At 37.4% G+C, this 23,365-nt stretch overlaps 1 protein-coding gene across 1 annotated transcript in view; it reads right to left on the bottom strand.

The window, feature by feature from the left end:
- Nucleotides 1-335: 335 nt before the first annotated feature.
- The window catches only part of LOC308338100 (ankyrin repeat domain-containing protein 26-like), a 317,834-nt gene continuing 294,804 nt past the window's right edge, over nt 336-23,365 (bottom strand). Inside the window, exons 50-54 of the mRNA XM_080831659.1 lie at nt 17,223-17,492; nt 16,165-16,379; nt 14,704-14,935; nt 1,992-2,037; nt 336-916 (exon numbers count right to left, since the gene is read on the bottom strand). Of these exons, the coding sequence (XP_080687785.1) occupies nt 840-916; nt 1,992-2,037; nt 14,704-14,935; nt 16,165-16,379; nt 17,223-17,492 (840 nt within the window). The 3' untranslated portion in view covers nt 336-839. The remainder of the gene's footprint in view (nt 917-1,991; nt 2,038-14,703; nt 14,936-16,164; nt 16,380-17,222; nt 17,493-23,365) is intronic.

Below are 23,365 nucleotides of genomic sequence, written 5' to 3'. Positions count from 1 at the left end.
TTCTCAAAAAGTAAATAAAAAATAAACAGAAAAGGTGAAAAGCCTTAGGCAAATCTTATTTCACCATGAGGGAAGAGCTATGAATCACTATTTATTTATTTATCCATTTATTTTATTTTTTGAAAAGATTTTATTTATCTATTTGACAGAGAGAGAGAGATCACAAGTAGGCAGAGAGGTAGATGGAGAGAGAGATGGAAGCAGGCTCCCCGCTGAGCAGAGACCCTGATGTGGGACTCGATCCCAGGATCATGAAACCATGATCTGAGCTGAAGGCAGGGGCCCAACCCACTGCGCCACCCAGGCGCCCCAGAATCAGTATTTAAAACTAAAATCATACATAGGTTTTATGGCACTATAAAAATTAGAATACATGCAAACATTGACAATAAACTTAGCAGCAATATATCAAAATAATGTCTGTCTAAATCTCTAGGTTCATATGTAGTAATAAAAATTGGGAAATACCAAAAAGTTATCAATTAACATAACTGAAGTGTTCATGAAAACTTGGTTGGTTGGGTGCTGTTTAGAAAGCTGGTATTTGGGCAGCCTGGAGCATGTAAAACCCATAATGCTGATTTCCACATAAAAAATCTGCTTAAAAGTTAATTAGCTGCCAAGAAACATAGCTTAAAATATTATATAAACGTTCATTACACACATGATCCAAAAATATATTCCTTTAATAAAGATTTTTACATATCATCCATTTAATAGGAAACAATTAAAATGTTGTATAAACATCCAGTAAATAAATTTTTACTATTTATCTTTCAGATGCTATACTTTTTCTTCAGAAACTGTGAGTAATCTCTGTATGATTTCAGTACATCATCCTAATTTGAATGTCTTTCAAAAGTAGATTCTAAAGAGGTGGCCCCAACAGATGAGTGTGATTCAAATTCAGCAGCAGCTGAAAAGGAAAAAAAATTAGTCTTTATCTACAATACTTCATTCTTAACTAAAAGTTAGTAAAAAAACAAAGTTGAAGCCTTATGAGTGTTATGAAGAACGAAAAATATCTAATACAACTACAATATAAAATACAAGATTACTTTTAAATGCATTTTGCTCATGGTTGCCCACTGAGGTAATTGCTATTGTGGAAAAATATCAGAGCTTCTGTTTTCCTCATTACAAGATAACAGAGCCCACCCATGAACAATCATATACGACAGACTGAAAAATCAAACAGGCAACTTTCAGAGTTGAACATAAGAACACAGAAGGAAAATGCTAGTTTTCTATCAATATTGTCTGCTTTTTGGTGGAGGGTATATGTAAGTTGATACCTGAAGGACAGGGAAGAAGTGTGCCAGGTAGAGGGAAGATGCATATACAAAGAACATACACAGAGAGTGAGGAACAACACTTGTGGAATTGCAAGTAGTCGACGCTGAAGAGGTGCGAGAGCAAAGCAGCAGAGTAGGGTAAATGTTAGTGATAGAGAAAGTTTGAAAAATCTGGCTAGAACCAAACTGATTTGGGTGTTTTTATTCCATGTACGGAGCTTGGAATTTTACCCAAGGGCAAAAGGTAAATCAATGAGAAAATCAATGACTGAAGATTTAAATGTCACCTGTCAAGTGACAGCTATTTGAACTATAATTGCTTAACTAAGTATTACCTAAGACAAGACTGTTTTTTTTGGGGGGGGGGGCATATCATTAGCAGAAACAAGGATTTGAGAAAGCCCACATATTCAGGTTGACAGTTCCAAAGGGATGGCAGAAGTGAAGGAAGATTACAGCTTGAAATAACAGATAAATAGGCATTTGGAGATTTTCTTTTTTAAAGTCTGAAACACAATGACTAAATGAGGAATAAGTATATTTCTCATTATGTTTATATTTTACATTTTATTAGATATATATTAAAAATTTTAACATACTACCTATTATCCAAACGATGGAAAGCAATGCCATTTACCATTCATAGTCTATTTCAGAAATCAATGACCATCTTAATTCAGAAATTTGGCAACATACCTTCCTCTACTTCTCTAGCTATATTTTTTTCCAACTCCTGCTGCATCTGAAATAAGTAAAATATTATTTACAATGTTCAAGTTAAACAAGAGACATTATTGTAGGAATTATATATACCTTATGAAGTGTGAACTTAAAATAACACTATTATGTCCTCCATGTTGTTATGCTCCACAAATAAGTGAAACCATATGATAATTGACTCTCAAGAGAAGAAGGGAGTTGAGGGAAATTGGAAGTGGAGATGAACCATGAGAGACTACAGACTCTGAAAAACAATCCGATGGTTTTGAAGGGGCGGGGGGTGGGAGGTTGGGGTACCCAGGTGGTGGGTATTATGGAGGGCACAAATTGCATGGAGCACTGGGTGTGGTGCATAGACAATGAATCCTGTTATACTGAAAAGAAATTAATTTAAAAAATTTCATATAAAACCACTATTAGAGAATAAAACTAAGTTAGGGATTGCTTAAATAGAAAGATAATCACATAAATAAAATAAATCCCTACTTATTTTAATCTTAGGTAACAGAAGAAATACATGTAATGCTATTTAGATAAATCTGATAAAAAGTACAATTAATATTGGTCTATTAAATATACAAAATTTCTGGAAGAAGAGGAATATGGCAGAGCCATAGGGGACCATAGTTTTGTCCAGTCCCTGGAATTCAGCTAGAGGTTTCAAATCATTCTGAACACCTGTGAACTCAACCTGAGATCTAAGAAAAGAACTGTTATAATTCTACAAATAGAAAAGTGACCACGTCCTGCAAGGTAGGAGGTGTGGCGTGGAGAAATGAATCCAAGATGATATATGGGAAGATAAACTCTTGGTGGGGTGGGGGGCATAAACCGCTTATCAGAAAGTGATATAGCAGTGGCGTGCAAACTGGAACTTTTATAAGTCCAATCTGGTGAGGGACATCCCTGCTTGAAAAGCACTCAGGTGGAGAAGTAGGTCGGAATCCTAGGTAGAACTGCCAGATCTCAGGATCCCCGAGGTCACAGAAAGAATGGGGTGCCTGAGTATGGGAGAGTTCCCAGGTGTTTCAGCAGGGAAGCCAGCTGCAATCAAAGAGCAGAGGAGGGGGCTTTCAGCTCAGTGTTGCCATTAACCACAAACCCCATCCCATTGGGTAACGGCTCTTAGAGCAGGGGCCCAACACACAGAAAATCCAGGGCAAAACCTCCCTCCCTCCCCCTGGAGGAGCGGCATGAATGCATGCCACAGGAGACTGCAAAGTTTGGAAACTCCAAAGGGGGTTGCATGGCTGAAATAAAAATGTTCAAAGGCTGGGCGTATACAGAGTGCATACAGAAACCAGGGAGACAAGAGTGATTGACAGCTTTGCTGTGAGGGCACACTGAAGAGTGGAGGGTGCCCGCTTTCAGCTCTGGGCTGGACACTGGGAGGCTCACATTTTCATTCTAATCCTCTCAAGCACTGCAAAAGCCACAAAGAGGGATCTGGAAGCCCTTACTTAGCCTGGCCCCCTCGCAAGGGCAGTGCAATACCACCAGGGCAAATACCTCTGAGAATCAGCTCAAGCTCAACAGGCCCCTCCTCCAGAAAATCAGCAGCAACTTCCCCCTAGAATCAAGTTTAACCAATCACAGAGAACTGAAAAACTCTAGTGCTGGGGGAAAATACTATATAGGACTCATGGCTCCTTAACCTTTCAAGTTTAATTTTCTTTTTCTTTTTCCATTTCAACCAATTTCTCATTTTATCATCTCAGGTTTTTTAAACTTTTTTAATTTCAATTTTTATAGTTACATTCTATCCTTTCATAGTGTTTAACGTTATTTTCTTCTTTCTTTACAATTTTGGGATGTAGTTCCCTCCAGCAAACAGACCAAAATATACCCAGAATCTAGTGTATTGCTCTGTTCTCAACACCTGTCCGATTATATTCTCTCTCTTTTTAAATTTTTCTTTTATTTATTTATTTATTTTGGTTTCTGGTCTCTTCTCATCGGTTTAAGATTATATTTCTCTGGGGTTGTTTTTGTTATTTTAGTATTTTGTTCTCTCATTTTCTATTCTTCTCTAGACAGAATGACTAGATGGAAAAACTCACCTGAAATAAGAGAACAGGAGGTACTACTGACTGGCAGGGACCTAATCAGTATGGATATAAGTAAGATGGCAGAATTAGAGTTTGGAATAACAACTATAAAAATACTAGCTGGGCTTGAACAAAGCACAAAAGACACTGGAGAATCCCTTTCCGCAGAAATAAAAGAACAAAAATATTACCAAGTTGAAATCAAAAGGTTATTAAGGAGATGCAATAAAAAAAAAATGGAGGCTCTACCTCCGGAAACAGTTTGGAGGTTCCTCAAGAAGTTAAAAATATGACCTAGGAATTCTACTGCAAGGTATTTACCCCAAAGATGCAAACATACTGATCTGAAGGGGCACCTGGACACCAATGTTTATAGAAGCAATCTCCACAATAGCCAAACTGTGGAAACAGCCCAAATGTCCATCAACAGATGAATGGATAAAGAAGATGTGGTGTATATATAAATACAATAGAATATTATGAAGCCATCAAAAAGGATGAACTCTTACCATTTACACTGATGTGGATGGAAACGGAGGGCACTATACTGAGATAAATAAGTCAATCATAGAAAGACAATTATCATATTGTTTCATACATATGGGGAATGTAAGAAACAGTGCATAGAATCATAAGGGAAGGGAGGGAACATTAAATAGAAGAAATCAAAGAGGGAGACAAATCACGAGAGACTCTTAACTATAGGAAAAAAACAGATGTTTGCTGAAGAGGAGGTGGGATGGGGTGGGGTAACTGGGTGATGGGCATGAAGGAGGGCACGTGATGTGTAGAGCACTGGGTATTATATACAACTGATGGTTAACTGAACACTATATCTGAAACTGATATATCATGTATCAGCTAATTGAATAGAAATTTTAAAAAATTCATCACGTACATAATGGGTAATGGTGAAATAAAACACTACTTATCTTTTACAGACTTACTGAGCTGTAATTAACTAATAAATATTAACTATTTCAAATTTTAGAAATTGGAGGCTCTAACTGCTAGACTAAATGACACAGAAAGGAGAAGTAGTGACATAGAAGACAAAATGATGGAGAATAAAGAAGTTGAGAAAAAAGAGAGATAAACAATTATTGGATCACGAGGGGAGAATTCAAGACATAAGTGATACCATAAAGCAAAACAATATTAGAATAACTGGAATCCCAGAAGAGGAGGAAAGGAGGTGTGGCAGAAGGTATATCTGAGAAATTATAGCAGAGAACCTCTGTAATCCGGGGAAGGAAAAAGGCATTCAAATCCAAGAGGCAGAGAGAACCCCCTTCAACGTCAATAAGAATAGGCCAACACCTCGACATATAGTAGTGAAGCTTGCAAATTTCAGAGACAAAGAGAAAAATCCAGAAAGCAGCTCAGGACATGCCAGAAAGGACTGGCATGGTACAGTCAGGGTGCTAAACCAGAACAATATGCAGCCAGGAATACTTTATTCAGCAAGGCTGTCATTCAAAATAGAAGGGGAGATAAAGAATTTCCAGGACAAACAGAAACTAAAAAAATTGTGACCACCAAACCAGCCCTGCAAGAAATACTAAAGGGGATCCTTTAAGCAAAGAGAGAGCCCCAAAGTGAGATAGACTAGAAAGGAACCGAGACAATATACAGAAACAATGACATTACAGGTAATACAATGGCACTTGATTCATATCTTTCGATAGTTACCCTGAAAGTCAATGGGCCACATTCCCCAAGCAAAAGACATAGGGTATCATTGGATAAAAAAGCAAGACCCATCAATATGCTATCTGCAAGAGACTCGTTTTAGACCCAAGGACACTTCCAGATTGAAAGTGAGGGGGTGGAAAAACCATTTACCATGCTAATGGACATCAAAAGAAAACCAGGGTGGCAATCCTTCTATCAGACAAATTAGATTTTGAGCCAAAGGCCGTCGTAAGAGATTTGGAAAGACACTGTCATAATTAAAGGGTCTCTCCAAAAAGAAGATCTAACAATTGTCAAGGTTTATGCCTCTAACATGGGAGCAGCCAATTACATAAGCCAACTAATAACAAAATTAATGAAACACATCGAGCATGATACAATAAATAGTAGGGGACTTTTACACTTCACTCACTGCAATGGACAGGTCATCTAAGCAGAAGATCAACAAGGACACAAGGGCTTTGAATGACACAGTGGACCAGATGGACTTCACAGATGTATTCAGAGCACTCTATCCCAAAGCCGCAGAATACATATTCTTCTCCAGGGCACATGGAACTTTCTCCAGAAGAGATCACATACTGGGTCACAAATCAGGTCTCAACCGGTACCAAAAGTTTGGGATCATTCCCTCCGTATTTCCAGACCACAGTCCCTTCAAACTTGAACTCGATCACAAGAGGAAATTTGGGAAGAACTCAAATACACGGAGGCTAAAGAGCATCCGACTAAAGAATGAATGGGCCAACCAGGAAATTAACAAGCAAGTAAAAGAATTCATGGAAACAAAGGAAAATGAAAACACAACCCTTCAAAATCTTTGGGATGCAGCCAAGGCAGTCCCGAAGAGGGAAGTATAGAGCAATACAAGCCTTTCTCAAGAAACAAGAAAGGTCCTAAATACACCACCTAACCTTCCCCCTAAAGGACCTGGAGAAACAACAGCAAAGAAAGCCTAAATCCAGCAGGAGAAGAGAATTAATAATGACCAGAGCAGAAATCAATGAAATAGAAACCGAAAGTACAGTAGAACACAGCAACAAAACTAGGAGCTGGCTCTTTGAAAGAAGGAATAGGATCGATAAACCCCCGGCCAGACTTTGCAAAAAGAAAAGAGAAAGGACCCAAATTAATAAAATCATGAATGAAAGAAGAGAGATCACAACCAACACCAAGGAAACACAAACAATTTTAAGAATGTATAATGAACAGCTATTTGCCAACAAATTAGGCAACCTGGAAGAAATGGTAACAGAAAAACTTGAACAGACCCATAACCAGCAAGGAAACTGAAGCAGTCATCAAAAATCTCCCAACAAAGAAAACTCCAGGGCCAGATGGCTTCCCTGGAGAGTTCGACCAAACATTGAAAAAAGGAATTAACATCTATTCTTCTGAAGCTGTCTCCAAAAATAAAAATGGACGGAAAACTTCCAAACTCTCTCTATGAGGCCAGCATTACCTTGATCCCAAAACCAGACAAAGACTCCACAAAAAGGAGAATTACAGACCAATACTGCTGATGACTACAGATGCAAAAATTCTCACCAAGACACTAGCCAACAGGATCCAACAGTACATTAAAAGGATTATTCACCATGACCACGTGGGATTTATTCCTGGTCTGCAAGGGAGGTTTAACATCTGCAAATCAATCAGTGTGACACAATACGTTAATAAAAGAAAGGACAAGAACCATATGATACTCTCAATAGATGCAGAAAAACCATCTGACAAAGTACAACATCCCTTCTTGATTAACACTCTCCATGGTGGAGGGATAGAGGGAACATACCTCAATATCATAAAAGCCCACAGTGAGTATCATTTTCAATGGGGAAAAACTGAAAGCTTTACCCCCTGGGTCAGGAACACGGCAGGGATAGCTACTCCCACCACTGTTGCTCAACATAGTACTAGAAGTCCTAGCCTCAGCAATCAGACAACAAAAAGATATAAAGGCATCTAAATTAGCAAGAAGTCAAACTCTCACTCTTTGCAGATGATGTGATACTCTACATGGAAAACCCAAAAGACTCCACCCTAAAATTGTTAGAAGTCCTACAGGAATTCAGCAAAGTGGCAGGATATAAAACCAATGCACAGAAATCAGTTGCATCTGTATACACCAACAATGAGATAGAAGAAAGAGAAATTAAGGAGTCAAACCCATTTACAATTGCATCAAAAACCATTAAGATACCTAGGAATAAACCCAACCAAAGAGGCAAGGGATCAGCACTCTGAAAACTATAGAACACTTATGAGAGAAACTGAGGAAGACCCAAAGAAAGGGAAAAACCTTCCATGCTCATGGATTGGAAGAACAAATACAGTTAAAATGTCTATGCTTCCCAGAGCAATCTATACATTCAACACAATCCCTATCAAAATACCATCAACATTTTTTCAGAGCTGGTACAAATAATCCTAAGATTTGTATGGAACCAGGAAAGACCTCAAATAGCCAAAGGAATGTTGAAAAAGAAAACCAAAGCTGGTGGCATCACAATTCCGGACTTCAAGCTCTATGACAAAGCTCTCATCATCAAGACAGTATGGTATTGGCACAAAAACACACACAGAGATCCATGGAACAGAATAGAGAGCCCAGAAATGGACCCTCAACGCTATGGTCAACTAATCTGGGACAAAGCAGGAAAGAATGTCCAATGCAACAAAAGATAGTCATTCCAATAAATGGTGTTGGGAAAACTGGACAGCCACAAGCAAGAAGAATTAAACTGGACCATCTTCTTACACCGCACACAAAAATAAGATTCAAAATGGATATAAGACCTACATGTGAGACAGGAACCCATCAAAATCCTAGAACAGAACACAGGTTGTATTCTCTCTGACTTTGGCCAAAACAACTTCTTGCTAGACATGTCTCCAAAGGCAAGGGAAATAAAGACTTCATCAAGATAAAGAGGTTTTGCATAGCAACAAAAGGAACTGACAACACTAAAAGATGACCTACAGAATGGAAAATGGTATTTGCAATTGACATATCAGATAAGGGGCTAGTATCCAAAATCTATAAAGAACTTATCAAACTCAACGCCCAAAGAACAAACAATCCAGTCAAGAAATGGGTAGAAGAAATGAACAGACATTTCTCCAAAAAAGACACACAAATGGGCAACAGACGTGAAAAAAATGCTCAACATCACTTGGCATCAGGGAAATAAATACAAAAGCACAATGAGATATCACCTCACACCTGTCAGAATGGCTAAAATGAACCAGTCAGGAAACAACAGATGTTGTCAGGCATGCAGAGAAAGCAGAACCCTCTTACACTGTTGGTGGGAATGTAAGCTGGTGCAGCCACTCTGGAAAACAGTAGGGTGGTTCCTCAAAGAGCTGAAAATAGAGCTACCCAACGACCCGGCAATTGCACTACTATGGATTTACCCCAAAGATATAAATATATTGATCCAAAGGGGCACCTGAACCCCAACGTTTATACCAGCAATTTTATTGACTTATTTATTTGAGACAGAATGAGAAATAGAGAGCATGGGTGGGGGAAGAGGCAGAGACAGAGGAAGTAGCAGACTCCCCACTTAGCAGACAGCCTGAAGTGGGGCTCTATCCCAGGACCCAGGAATCATGAGCTAAGCTGAAGGCAGTCACTTAACCAACTAAGCCACCCAGGCAACCCTCAGTACCCTACATTAGACCCCATTTTGGGCATTCAGTGAGAGGATACCTTTCATGAGAAAGGTCTAAGTAAGAAAATTCTAGATGGGAATATTTGTAATATACAGCTGACCCTTGACCAACGTGGGTTTGAATGATGCAGGTCTACTCTACTTAGACATGGACTTTTTTTGATACCGTACTTTAGTGTATTTTCTCTTGTGTTTTTCTCATTAACATTTTTTTCTCTAGCTTTATTGTGAGAATATAGTATGTAATACATGTAATGTACAAAACCTGTGTTAATGAACTATTTATGTTATCAGTAAGCCTTCCAGTCACCAGTAGGCTATTAGTAGTTTAGTTTTTTAGATTCCATGCAGAAGTGAAATCATATGGTATATGCCTTTCTCTGCGTTATTTCACTTAGCATAATACTAGGTCTATCAATGTTGTCACAAATGGCAAGATCCCATTCTTTTTTATAGCTGAATAAATATTTCATTGTGTATGTATCACACATCTTCTTTATCTATTCATCTATTGATGGACACTGAGGTTGCTTCCATACTTTGGTTATTGTAAACAATGTTTCAAAAAACATAGGGGTGCATATAACTTTTCAAATTAGTGTTTTCATTTTCTTTGGATAAATACCCAGTAGTGTAATTACTGAATGGCACATGGTACTGCATTTCTATTTTTAATTTTTTGAGGGATCATAACACTTTTTGACAATAACATTATATTCAGGCCTTATAAAATTAATAATCTGACAACATTACTAGGCAGCCTTGTAAAACTAATAACTCAATACCACTTGATGGGAGAAACTTTTGTTGAAGCAATTTTATAACACCATTAATAAATACTATGTAAAATATAAAACACTTTTTTATATGACATGACTTAAGGAATTACCAATGTAATGTTACTATCTTCCCAAAACTTTTCCTAAATATTTATTTCTGTGACCTTTATTTCCAGGTGAGAACTGTGTTTAGATGGTAGAAATAGCTTGACGTCCACTAATAAGGAGAACGCATTTGCAATTTTATTTATACTTTTCCATTTATCAAAAAATTAGGAGGGTAAGAAAACTATACACAGAAAAGCAATGTGCAAGGTATCAGCAAATTTTAATTCAAAGAATTATTATCTAGAAGGATTTTCTCATAACTGTTAGTTTTCAAACTATGGCTCATAGAAATCTAAGGTTCCACTGGGACACAGCAGGATTGAGGGACAAGGAAGTCTACAGGTGTAGTCTCATCTCTCTTTTAGCTAAACAGCTCTACTTGTCTCTGTCTTATATAATACAGTTTAATTTTTAAAAAAAAGTTAATTTCTATTCTTTGGAAAAAAAATATTTCCCCAGAGGTATAAAAGTCACTAACTTAGTCAAAGTCCCTAATTTTACATAAGAGACAAAAAGGCCTCTGAGAGATTGTAGTTTGTCTGAGGTCAAAAAACCACCTAGTTGCAGGCCAGGAATGTGTTTTAGGTCTTACTGAGCCTAGAGTTTTATGCCAGTTACTTCCTCATATTCAGGAAAAATACATGCATTTTTAACTAGAACTCAGAGGAAATGAATACATAAAACTTTGTCATGTGGCTCAATAAAGTTAAGGCATTAGGCAGAAAACAGCTTTCTAACTAAACTATAAATTTTTATAGTCATGAACAAAAATAAAGGAAGAGAAGTTATCTTAACTCCTATTAGTAACAGTCAATATACTCAATTTATAAGCACAATTTTTTTTTTTAACTTGAAGGGACAGGGAACTTGAAGGAGAAAATCGTTAGTTGAACCAAAGAACCTGACCCTGAGGAAATTCTTCCTTGAAAGAATTATTCATTTCCTTCAAATAAAACTTGGTTTATCAAAATCAATCAACAAATGAGTTACCTATGTTGTGAGTTATTTATAGCAAAATTTAAAACACTGAACAGATTTCTCTTTGCCATCTAGCCTCTCCATTAGTTCATATGTACAAAAGACACAATTAACTTTAATTATAAATTAAATTCACTCAGAAATTACAGGTAAATCTTCATTTCCATGTGAGAACATTTCTCTGCCTTCTTCGTGACAGGAAAGGAGATTTACCTAGTGGGTGAATTTGGGAGAAGGCACTCAGCAGTGCCTATGTGCTTCCAGATCTCTTCTCTGAAAAGCTATGCCTGCCATAGTAACATGAATTGAGGTCTGCTTTCATCTTTGTGGGTTGGGCATCAAACACCTCTTCCTTCCATTTACAACTGTGTGTGGAAGTGCCTAATTTGGAATAAAGCATTAGGAAGTTTGCTGTGGCTACATACCTAAGCCACATCCTCCAATTTGCTAGTATGTATTAAAGTCACTAGGCTTATCTCCAACTGCCTGACTCCTGTGTCCTCAACTCAGAAAAAGAAGAGCAATGTCATCTGCCACCTACTCCACCACAGTTCCAACAAGAAAAATGATCAGACAATACTTAGAAAGGGTTTCTTCTTCCTTGACTTGATACCTAACATTCATTGTTCAAAGCAACATACTTTAAAGAGGGAAAAAGTTGAAAAGAACAATTGCAGAAATAAACTCAGGAAGTCAGACAAAATGAGGAGATAGAGGAATATGTTCCAAATGAAAGAACAATACGACACTTCAGAACAATAACTAAATGAAACAGAGATAAGTGATCTATCTGATAAAGAGTTCAAAGTACTGGTCATAAAAACGCTCAGCAAACTTGGGAGAAGAATGCATGGATTCAGTGAGAACTTCAACAAAGAGAAAATATAAAGAAGAACGAATCAGAGCTGAAAAATACAATAACTAAAATGAGAAATACACAAGAGGGACTCAACAGCAGATTAAAAGCTGCAGACGAACAGATCAGTGATCGACAGGGTAGCAGAAATCATCCAAGACAAAAAACAAAAAGATAAATGAATTTTTTAAATGAGGACAGGTTAATTAAGGGACCTCCTAGGATCAAGCCCCACACCAGGCCCCATGCTCAGGGAGTCTGCTTCTCCCTCTCTCTGTGGCCCTCCCCTCCCATCTGTGTTCTCTCTCGCTTGCTCTCCAAAATAGATAGAAAGAAAGAAAGAAGAAAGAAAGAAAAGGCCATAACTAGAAATAAGAAAATTATGAAAGAAAGAGTTTTATTGGTAAAAGCAAACATACAATAAAAGTAATAGATCAAGCACTTTTATAAAGCCAGTATGAATGTTAAAAGACAAAAGTAGTAACAACAATTATATCTACAGTAATTAGTTCAGGGATACACAAAATAAAAAGATGTAAACTAAGACATCAAATACATAAAACAAGGTGGGTGGAAAAATGTGGTGTTTTTAAAATGTGTTTAAACTTAAGTAACCATCAACTTAAAATAGACTTCTATATGCATGGGATGTTATATATGAACTTCATTGTGATCACAAAAATCTATAATATACAAAAAAGAAAAAGAAAGGCAACCAAGCATAACACTAAAGAAAGTCCTCAAATTAGAAGGGAAGAGAGCAAGACAATAAGGAAACCAAATAAAAGAACAAGATTGAGGCCTCATTTACCATGAGCCTATGCTACCTTTGTCTACCTTAGTAAAACCATGAATATACTTTCAAAACCATAAACCTATGTACATTGATTGAAATGGATATTTTAATAACAATGATACACAATGGAAACCAGCTGCTACTTAAAGACCATCTTAGTCATCAATCATTCAAGTGATGGCATGGTAGATATACGTGAACTTCATTTGAAAAATTCCAATTGTGGGGCACCTGGGTGGCTCAGTCAGTTAAGGATCTGATCTTGACTTTGGTTCAGGTCATGATCTCAGAATTGTTGAGACTGAGCCCTGCATCAGGCTCTGTACTGAGTATGGAGCCTGCTTACCCTCTGCACCTCACCCCCCACCACCGGCTTGCACACACTCTCTCTCACTCTCTCTCTCTCTCTAAAAAAAAAGAATCCTGTATTTGCTTGATTTAGCGATTTAGAAAATGCTCTACAATTGCTCAGCAAGACATTTTGTAAAAATTGAAATAGAAGTGTTATAAGTTTTTTTTTTTTTTTAAGATTTTATTTATTTATTTGTCAGAGAGAGAGAGAGAGAGAGCGCACAGGCAGACAGAGTGGCAGAGGGAGAAGCAGGCTCCCCGCGGAGCAAGGAGCCCGATGTGGGACTCGATCCCAGGACGCTGGGATCATGACCTGAGCCGAAGGCAGCCGCTTAACCAACTGAGCCACCCAGGCGTCCCGAAGTGTTATAAGTTTTAAAAAATGCTCCAAGTAAGATAACAATTAAGGATGTACTCTCAGGTGAGAAAATGACAACAATTACAACTTAAAAAGAAAAATTAATCTCTTTAGCATTACAAGTTTATTTAAATCATAAAAAGGACTTATCATGGATTCTTTTAAGTAATAAATATCCATATGTGATTAAGTGTTTGGATTCTTGTTGTTCATTTATACATAGGGGTGGGAAAAATGGGTAATATCAATCTTTAAAATTGTTATGAACCATTGCCAAACAGGAAATTAGTCAAAACATCTAAGTATAGATTTCATTAGTGAGCAATAATATTTACTTTCTAAAATTGAATTTAGATGTTGGTTTTCAAGAAAATTAAATGTGTCCATTTTGGGGTACCTGGGTAACTCAGTCAAGTGTCTGACTCTTGTTTTCGGCTCAGGTTCTGATCTTAGGGGTGTGAGACTGGGCCCCATGTAGGGTTCCACACTCAGCATGAAGTCTGCTTCAGAGTCTCACGCTCTTTCCCCCTCTTGTACACTCTCTCTCTAAAATAAATAAAATCTTGAAAAAATAATAAAATATGTCAGTTTTGTTATATTTATCAAATAAAGGTACTAATAGGTATCTCTTGAAAGTAAGAGCTCCAGGAACTAAGAAAAAAAGTCAAAATTTTTGCCTCATTTCTTTTTCTTTTTTTTTTTTTAAGATTTTATTTATTTATTTGAGAGAGAGGGAGATCACAAGTAAGCAGAGAGGCAGGCAGAGAGAAAGGAGGAAGCAGGCTCCCCGCTGAGCAGAGAGCCTGATGTGGGGCTCGATCCCAGGACTCTGGGATCATGACCTGAGCTGAAGGCAGAGGCTTTAACCCACTGAGCCACCCAGGTGCCCCTGTCTCATTTCTTTATTAGCACAAATAATTATGACTTTTACTTAGTATGTATTGGTTAGCTAAACAACTCAGAATTTTACCAAATTAAAAACAAAATTATATCAGAAATCTGAAACCCAAGGAAAAAAAGGAAAGATAATATAACTAACCTTGGTCAAGAAAGGCCCGATGTCATTACTTGAACGCCGTGAGTTTGAGGTATGAATCACCACGTCTTCTCTTAGAGCAACATTTCTATTGAATAGTGAACTGTTATGATTAACATTTCTACCATAAGGCAGATCTAGGGCTGGCCTCATATTAATAGTGTCAAGCAAAGGTTGCTTCTGCTGCTTCTCCACCAGAAGTTTGGTACTGGTCTCTGCCAGCCTCTCACTAGTCCTGTTCAGATTACAAAACACAGTGCTTAGTATTTCATCTCTCCCCAATCAGTCCTAAGTTACTTGCATTTCTTTAAGTTTCCATAATAGTAAACAGAATGTGCCATTAAATAGTGTTTTAACATGGTAAATGTGACAGAGCAGACCTACTATGTATAATTATAGGTTTAAAACTGTTCTCAAGAAGTACATATATTTCTAGGGTTCCTAACTAACAAGTAATTCAAATTAAGGAGGGAGAGAAATGGCTATCAGTGATGTCCATGGCTTAACAGGTAATACCTGCTGCCTTCTGGAATGGTTGTACTTCAAAGATTCTTGGGGATGCCATGACACATACTTATATTTAGTAAAACAGTTTAGAGCTGCAAAAATAAACCATCCTGGGGGGTCTGGGTGGCTCAGTCAGTTAACCATCTGCCTTCAGCTCAGGTCAGGACCCCAGAGTCCTGGAATTGAGCCCCACACTGGGCTCCCTGCTCAGCGGGAAGCCTGCTTCTCCCTCACCCTCTGCCTGCTGCTCCCCTCTGTTTGTGCTCACTTGCTCTCTCTGTCAAATAGATATGTAAAATCTCTAAAGGAAAATACAAATAAAAAAACATCCCTCAAAGACATTTTTCAAGCATTGGCTTTCACCACTCTTGCACACTTCACACATTACCTCAGAGAAATTGGGCATTTGGCACTGAGGAATAATTTAGACGAACAACTGCTAGGGGAGAAGTAGATGGCAGAGTTGTGATCAGAAAGAACTGAAACAGCTCCAGAGGCAATTAGGTTATAACACAGATACCAGGGTAGTGGAGGTGGAATCTGCCCTTTCCGTCTGGACCTTTTGGGTTAAAGATGCACTCTTCCAAAAATAAACTAACATTAATAAATAAATATTAATAAACTCATTTCTATTTAGGATAATTCTGACAATTTTATAATAATATGCTGTCTAAATTATAAACCTTCAAACAATTAGTTTAAAGACTAGAAGATCAGATTAACTGAAAATACTCAAGGGAAAAAAATAAAATCATTTAAAACCAAAAATGAGAGAAATGCAAACTGTCTTGGACTAACATTTCAACAGTAAGTTCATTTACAAACATCATTTTTCAAAATTATAGTATCTAGTTGGCTTTCACTTACTACTGTTCTCATGAACGTGGCTCCAAAAAAATTATGGTTTAGAGGCAAATTCATAAGCTAACTCTACTTTCCATGATTGTTTTAACTTACTTGTTCAGTTCATTTGTCGATGACATTCGATGTTTTACTTCTTCTAGGTAGAGGTGCTTGTATCTGTCCAATTCTGTTTTAGTAACATCTTGACAAGTTTTCATTTTGGATAATTCAAATTCCAGCTCTTTAATTCTGAGTTCCATTTGACTTCTTACTGAAGCATTATTATTTTCTCTTAACTGTGCTAAGCTTTCTTGAAATGCTACTTGTGTCTAAAGCAAATTAAAAGCATAGTTTTAAAATTGTTACAATCTGGGTTATTACAGTAGATTTCTTTCTTTTAGTTTTGTGTCAATGATTCAGAGAGCAATTTTTAAAGTGAAAAAAAAGCTGAAATGTAAAAATATTTATCATTAATGTGAAGCTGAATTAAATGTGAATAATGTTCATTCTTACATGAAAACTCATGCAATCTGATAATTCAAAGAATAATAAAATCATTTAAATTTTTAAAATGTGAACAATACAACTTAAGAATAATTGAGGTACATGGGGTGCCCGGCTGACTCAGTCATCTGAGTGCCTGACTCTTGGTTTCTGCTCAGATAGTGATATCAGGGTCCTGGGATAAAGCCCTGTGTCGTACTCAGCATGAAGTATGCCTGGAATTTTCTCTCTACCTGTCCATCCCCCACTCGTGCTTTCCAAATAAATAAATTAGATACTTAATATAAAAAAAAGAATAATCCAAGTACGGTACCATTTCTTTTATGCAGACATGCCCAGAATGGAGCCCAAACAAGCAACCGAATGAGCCACCCATGTACTCCATGGTAAAAATTTTTAAAGCACAATTTTTTCTTTTCCTCTCAATAGCCTTATTTTATACTAACTGGTCTTAAAAAATAAAATAACTTTCTACTGTGAATCATTCTGAAAGATCAATTTAGTGTGAATAATGATGAAAACTGAAATTTTGAAAGGGAAGGAACAAATGCTTCCATTAATTTACCAAATTGCTATAAAGGAAGTAGAGGAAAACTCTACACTGCCTATAACCAAAATGTAATTTGCAGTGAAATGAATTAAAGCATTTTATAGACAAATAAATTAACCTCTAAAAATCTATCGACTTCTTTTAATTTTTCTGCTAGGGTCAATCTTGTCCTTTCTTCAAACTCCTGTTTATATTGTTCTATTTTACTGTATTCTACCACGTTGACTTCTACACAACTTCTGAGGTTTACTACTCGTTGTTCCAAGTTCTTTTTATTCTTCTCTAGGTTTTCACATTTCATCTGTATTTCTTTCATAGATGATAATTTCTGAGTAAGAACCTGGTTTTTTGAAGACATAGTTTCCAGTTTTGCTGTAAGATCATCAACCTGCATTAATAAAATAATACAGTTTAGATGTAGAGTGAAACAAGTCTAATGCAAAACTAAGGCGCCAAATTTTTTTTTAAAGATTTTAAATCTCTGCACCAAACATGGGGCTTGAACTCACGACCCCAAGATCAAGAGTCACATATGTTACTGCTGCTCCAGCCAGGTGCTCAAATTTTAAAATAAGTTCATTTTCAACAAAATGTTATCTATATTGTACAGTCTTGGAATGTGGAACCTCAAATAACTCAGAAAATCAAGAACAAAATTAAAACCACTAGGAGTTGCTAAAATCAATCTCTGCTGTCATCCTCTTTGCCACACATTTGTATTTGATTCTTATATTTTTATTTTTCTATGATTGTTTCAGATTTTTCCTCCATAAAATAACTGTAAGTCACGTCTTAATAGAAAGTGTCTGAACCCTTCCCTCACGTTAACACTCCATAATTTTTTTAAGGATTTTATTTATTTATTTGAGAGGGAGAGAGAGCAAGAGAGCGAGAGCACAAGAGCAGGGAGAGGGAGAAACAGACTCCCCACTGATCAGGAAGCCCAGCATGGGGCTCAATGCCAGCATCCCAGGATCACGACCCAAGCCAAAGGCACTTAACTGAGCCACCCAGGTGCCCTCGTACTCCATAATTTTTAAAGAAGTTTTAGGAATACCATATAGACTTATGTAGGTCTGAGCCAATAAATGCTTACCAAAATAAGACTTTGAAAATAAGACTCTAATTAATGAATCTATAAATACTGATTCTAATGCCATCAGCCTTTTTCTGAATTACAAATGTTTTATGCTAATTTGAATTGCATTCTGAGGAGAAATGATTCACAAGGTTAAGAAAGCACATCTCTCAGTAAAAAAAAATTAGTGGGGAAAAAAATTTAGTGAGATGATCCATATATTTTTCGACAAAAAAAAAAAAAAATTCCTTAACTCGACAGTGTTATAGTCCTTTGTTACTTCCCACAAAATAAGAGAATATACTAAGCAATGAAAACAGCCAAAAAACTTGCTGGAGTTTCAGTTTCAACCAAAAAACTTTCTTCCAGTTGGGAAGAACTCCTTTCCTTTAGATATGATTGGAAAGACAAGGTGAGTGGATGTGGTGGTTTTATAAATTGACACTTCTCCCATGACAATCCCTCCCCTTAATGTGCGCTAGCCTTAGTAACTGGTTCCTAGTGAACAGAATATGGCAGAACTGCTGTGTGATTTTTAAGGCTAGGTTAGAAAATGTGATATAGCTTCCATCTGACTTTCTTCTTCTAGGAAACCTCACCCTTAGAATCCAGCTGTTGTGGGAAAGCCCAGGCTACCTAGTGAGTCTTCATGCAAATATTCCAGCTGAGACTGCCCTAGCTAACCACCTAGCCAAAAGCCAGCCTCAACAGCCAAACATGTGCAGGAACAAGGTTTTAGATGATTCTAGTTCCCAGCTTCCAGTCACCCCAGGTGAGGCCAAATGAAGAAGAAATGAGTTGGCCTTCCTCAGCCTTGTCCAAAGATTTGTGAACAAGATAAATGCTGTTTTGAGCCACTAGGTTTTGAGATGGTTTATTATACAGCAATAAATAACTGGCACAGATACTGATATTAAAATGGGGTGCTGCCATTAAAAAAAAAAAAACCAAAAAACTAAAACTAAACCTTCTTCGAACCAGGAGGTGGGTGGAACCTGAAAGAAGAGTAAGAGTGCGAAGTGGAGAAGAGTAAGAATGAAAACCAAAAGGGCTTCCAAGAGACTGTTAGTGGAAACCTGATGGCCCCTGAAGAGGCTTACAGCAAAGGCTTCTAGACAAGGGAAGAAAACGACACTAGAGGGAAAGGAACTCGTGCCACAAACCACTTGAAAGTAAAACTGATAGGAGAGATAAGCTAAAGAAAGACTATTCAATATGAAGGAACCAGGACTTACTGGGTTCATCTATCTGTTCCTCATTTACAGCCTCTCCACATGCTGTATTGTCAAATAACGCTAAAAGAAAGAGATGGTTTCTGGGTTAAAAGCAAATCCAGGAAGACATGGCCTATGGATGAAGCCAAAACTATAAACCCTTTATTAAGACTTGAGAAGGATTTAAGGTGTGCCTCAAATTTCTTTAAGGATCTTAAGAGTAGGAGAATTTGAAACGCATTGTCAAATGAGAGCTGCACAGGAAACCTGAGGTGAAAAGCTTATCTCAAAAAGACCCGGGAGAATGGCTTTTCTAATGGCATGAAATCCAATCATATTCACGGAAAATTCAAAATACTAAGATAATTACAGTAGCAAAAACACTGTTTGCGAGCTTGGACTAAAAGAGACCAAGATAGTACAAACTAAAAATAGGCCTTTGAGTCTTAGAAGTCCCACCAGGAGGAAGCAAGCTGAGAAAGAAGCTACAAACACAGGTCATTCCTTATGAAAAGGACAGAACCAAGAGCTCCAAGAGTAAAGCAAACAGCCATGGAGAAGCATTCCCATGGTTAGGACTAAGTCCTAACTGAAGAACTGACAGCATGCTTCAGGGTGTGTTTCAAAACTGCTGTGGACTGGTGTGCCTCCCATTTTCTTTCAATGGGAGAGTCCTGAGCAGGTTACCAGAGTGTTCCATTTGGAGTGGTAGAGAACTGCCTTCCTTAATTCCCAAGTGCTCAGATGGAGAGGACTTGCACTCAAGGGACTATACTTCAGGTACCTTATCCCTGCTGTACCTGATTAAGATGGTAAGATCTTGGACTCAAGCTTAAACCCAATGCCAGGAGAACTGAGATTTGTGGGAGGTATGGGGGGAAGGTGAGTGTATTTTTCATGTGGGAGGAATACAAAAAAATTGTGGCCAGTGGGTAAATCATGCTGCTTTTTAAATGTGTCCATAGGTTTTTAAATATTCATTCCATTTAAAAAAAGACCATGGGCCTACCTTCGTGACTTTCTCCTAACAGAATATGGTGAATGTGATGCTCTGTGTATTCCAAGGCTAGATTACAAAAGACAACAGAGCTTCTGCCTTGCTCTGCAGCTCAGGCAGCTTCCTTGGAATTGAGCCCCCCATCTTGTAAGAAAGTTCAGGCCACAAAGAGGCTAGTGTGCCAGTGTCAGTGTTTTGGCTGCCTGCCCCAACTATAGCCCTAGGCACCACCAGATGTGAGTGAACAAATCTTCAAACAGTTCCAGCCCCAAGACTTTCAGCTGCCCCACCTGAAGCTAGGGGAAGAGAACAAGCTGTCCTGGCCACACTTTTCCTAACAGTAGATTTGTGAACGAAATAAATGTTATTTATTTAAGCCACTAAACTTTGGGGAGTTTGTTAAGAAAAAACAAACAGAAAAATGGATGACAAAAAGAGTTAATAAAATACATAATTTATATAGTAGAAATTGGTCTCCATTAAAGTGGGAAGTAGTAAATGTTAAGATTAATTGTTTTAAATTTTTTAAAATTTATTCATTTGGGAGAGATACGGAGAGACAGAGCACAGGCAGGGGGAGAGGCAGAGGGAGAGGGAGAAGCAGACTCCCTGCTGAGCTGGGAGCCTAACATGGGACTCAATCCCAGGGCCTGGAGATCATGACCTGAGCTAAAGGCAGACAAACCATCTGAGCCACCCAGGTGCCCCTAAGATTAATTTAATAATGACAAACAGTGCTAATGAGAAGAAGCCCATAACTAGAAGCAAGATCTAAGAAGTTTTTCTTTCTGTTTTCCCCCATTTAGAATGTCATTACCTGTGCATTTTTTATATATGACCTTTATTATGTTGAAGTACATTCCTTCTAAACCTACTTTGTTGAGGGTTTTTATCATGAATGGATGTTGTACTTTTTTATCATGAATGGATGTTGCACTTTGTCAAATGCTTTTTTTAAAACATTTTATTTATTTATTTGACGGACAGAGATCACAAGTAGGCAGAGAGGCAGGCAGAGAGAGAGAGGGGGAAGCAGGCTCCCCTCTGAGCACAGCACGGAGCCCGATGCGGGGCTAGATCCCAGGACACCGGAATCATGACCTGAGCCAAAGGCAGAGGATTTAACCCACTGAGCCACCCAGGTGCCCCTCAAATGCTTTTTCTACATCTTTTGAAATGATCAGATGATTCTTCTCCTTTTATTAATTTGGTGTATCACAATGATTGATTTGCTGATATTAAAACACCCCCATAACCTAGGAATAAATCCCATTTGATCATGGTGATGATTTTTTTTAATGTACTGTTGGATTCAGTTTGCGAGTATTTTGTTGAGGATTTTTGCATCCATGCTCACCAAAGATACTGGCTTAGAGTTCTTTTTGTGGTGTCTTTGTCTCATTTTGGTATCAGCGTAATACTGGCCTCATAGAATGAATTTGGAGTTTTTCCTTCCTTTTCTGTTTTTTGGAATAGTTTGAGAATGGGTACTAACTCTTCCTTTAAATGCTCGGTAGAATTTGCCTCTGGTCCCGGACTTGTGTTTGATCATAGTTTTTTGATTAATGATTCAATTTCTTCGCTGGTTTTCAGTCTGTTCAAATTTTCTATTCTTGTTTCAGTGCTGGTCATTTATATGTTTCTAGGAATTTATCCATTTCTTCTACATTGTCCAAATTGTTGGCATATAGTTGTTCATAATATTCTTTCATAATTGTCTGCATTTCTGTGGTGTTGGTTGTTATTTCTCCTCTCTCATCTGTGATATTATTTGGGTCCTTCTTCTCTTCTTTCTGATAACTCTGGCTAAAGCCTTATTGGTTTTATTAATTTTTTTTAAAAAACCAGCTCCTGGTTTCATTGATCTCTCCTATTTTTGTCTTTTTTAAGTTTCTATAGTGTTTACTTCTGCTCTAATTTTTAAAAAAAATTTATTTGAGAGAGAGAGAAAGTGGGGAGAGGATCAAATGGAGAGGGAGTGAGAGAACCCTCAAGTAGACTCCCCACTGAGCACAGAGCCAGAAGCAGGGCTCAATCCCAGGTCTCTGAGATCATGACCTGAGCTGAAATCAAGAGTCTGCTGCTTAACCAACTGAGCCACCTACTACTACTACTGCTCTAATTTTTATTATCTCCTTCCTTCTGCTGACTTTAGGCTTCATTTGTTGTTCTTTTTCTAGCTTCTTTAGGTGAAGGTAAGGTTGTTGTAGATTTTTCTGATTTCTTGAGGTAGGCCTGTATTGCTATATACTTCCCTCTTAGAACCATATTTACTGTATCTCAAAAGTTTGGGCAATTGTGTTTTCATTTTCATTTGCTTCCATGTATTTTTTTTAAATTTATTCTTTTATTTCCTTGTTGCTCCATTCATTGTTTAGTAGAATGTTACTTAACCAACATGTATTTGTGGTCTTTCACATTGTTTCCTGTGGCTGACTTCTAATTTAATAGTATTATGATCAGAAAAGGTGCATGGTATGACTTCAATCTTCTTTTATTTATTAAGACCGGTTTTGTGGGTATTATGGAGGGCACGTATTACATGGAGCACTGGGTGTGGTGCATAAACAATGAATTTGGGAACACTGAAAAAAAATAAAATTAAATTTAAAAAGAAAGACTTGTTTTGTGGCCTAATATGTGATCTATTCTACAGAATGTTGCAGAATGTGTATTCTGTTGTTTAAGGATGGAATATTTTGAATATATCTCCTTAGTCCACCCAGTCCAGTGCATCATATAAAGCCACTGTTTCCTTGTTGACTTTCTGATCTGTCCACTGATGTAAGTGGTGTGTTAAAGTGCCTAGCTATTGATTTTTTTTCTTGCTTCCTTTTTTATTTCTTTTTTTACACATTTTATTTTTTTTTAATTTTTTATTTCTTTTCAGCGTAACTCTATTCATTGTTTTTTCACCACACCCAGTGCTCCATGCAATCCGTGCCCTCCTTAATATCCACCACCTGGTTCCC

Source organism: Martes martes (genome assembly GCF_963455335.1).
Source record: "Martes martes genome assembly, contig: scaffold_81, whole genome shotgun sequence".
Taxonomy (NCBI): Eukaryota; Metazoa; Chordata; class Mammalia; order Carnivora; family Mustelidae; genus Martes; species Martes martes.
The sequence above is the reverse complement of the archived record's forward strand: the minus strand, read 5'-3'. Positions and strand labels throughout refer to the sequence as shown.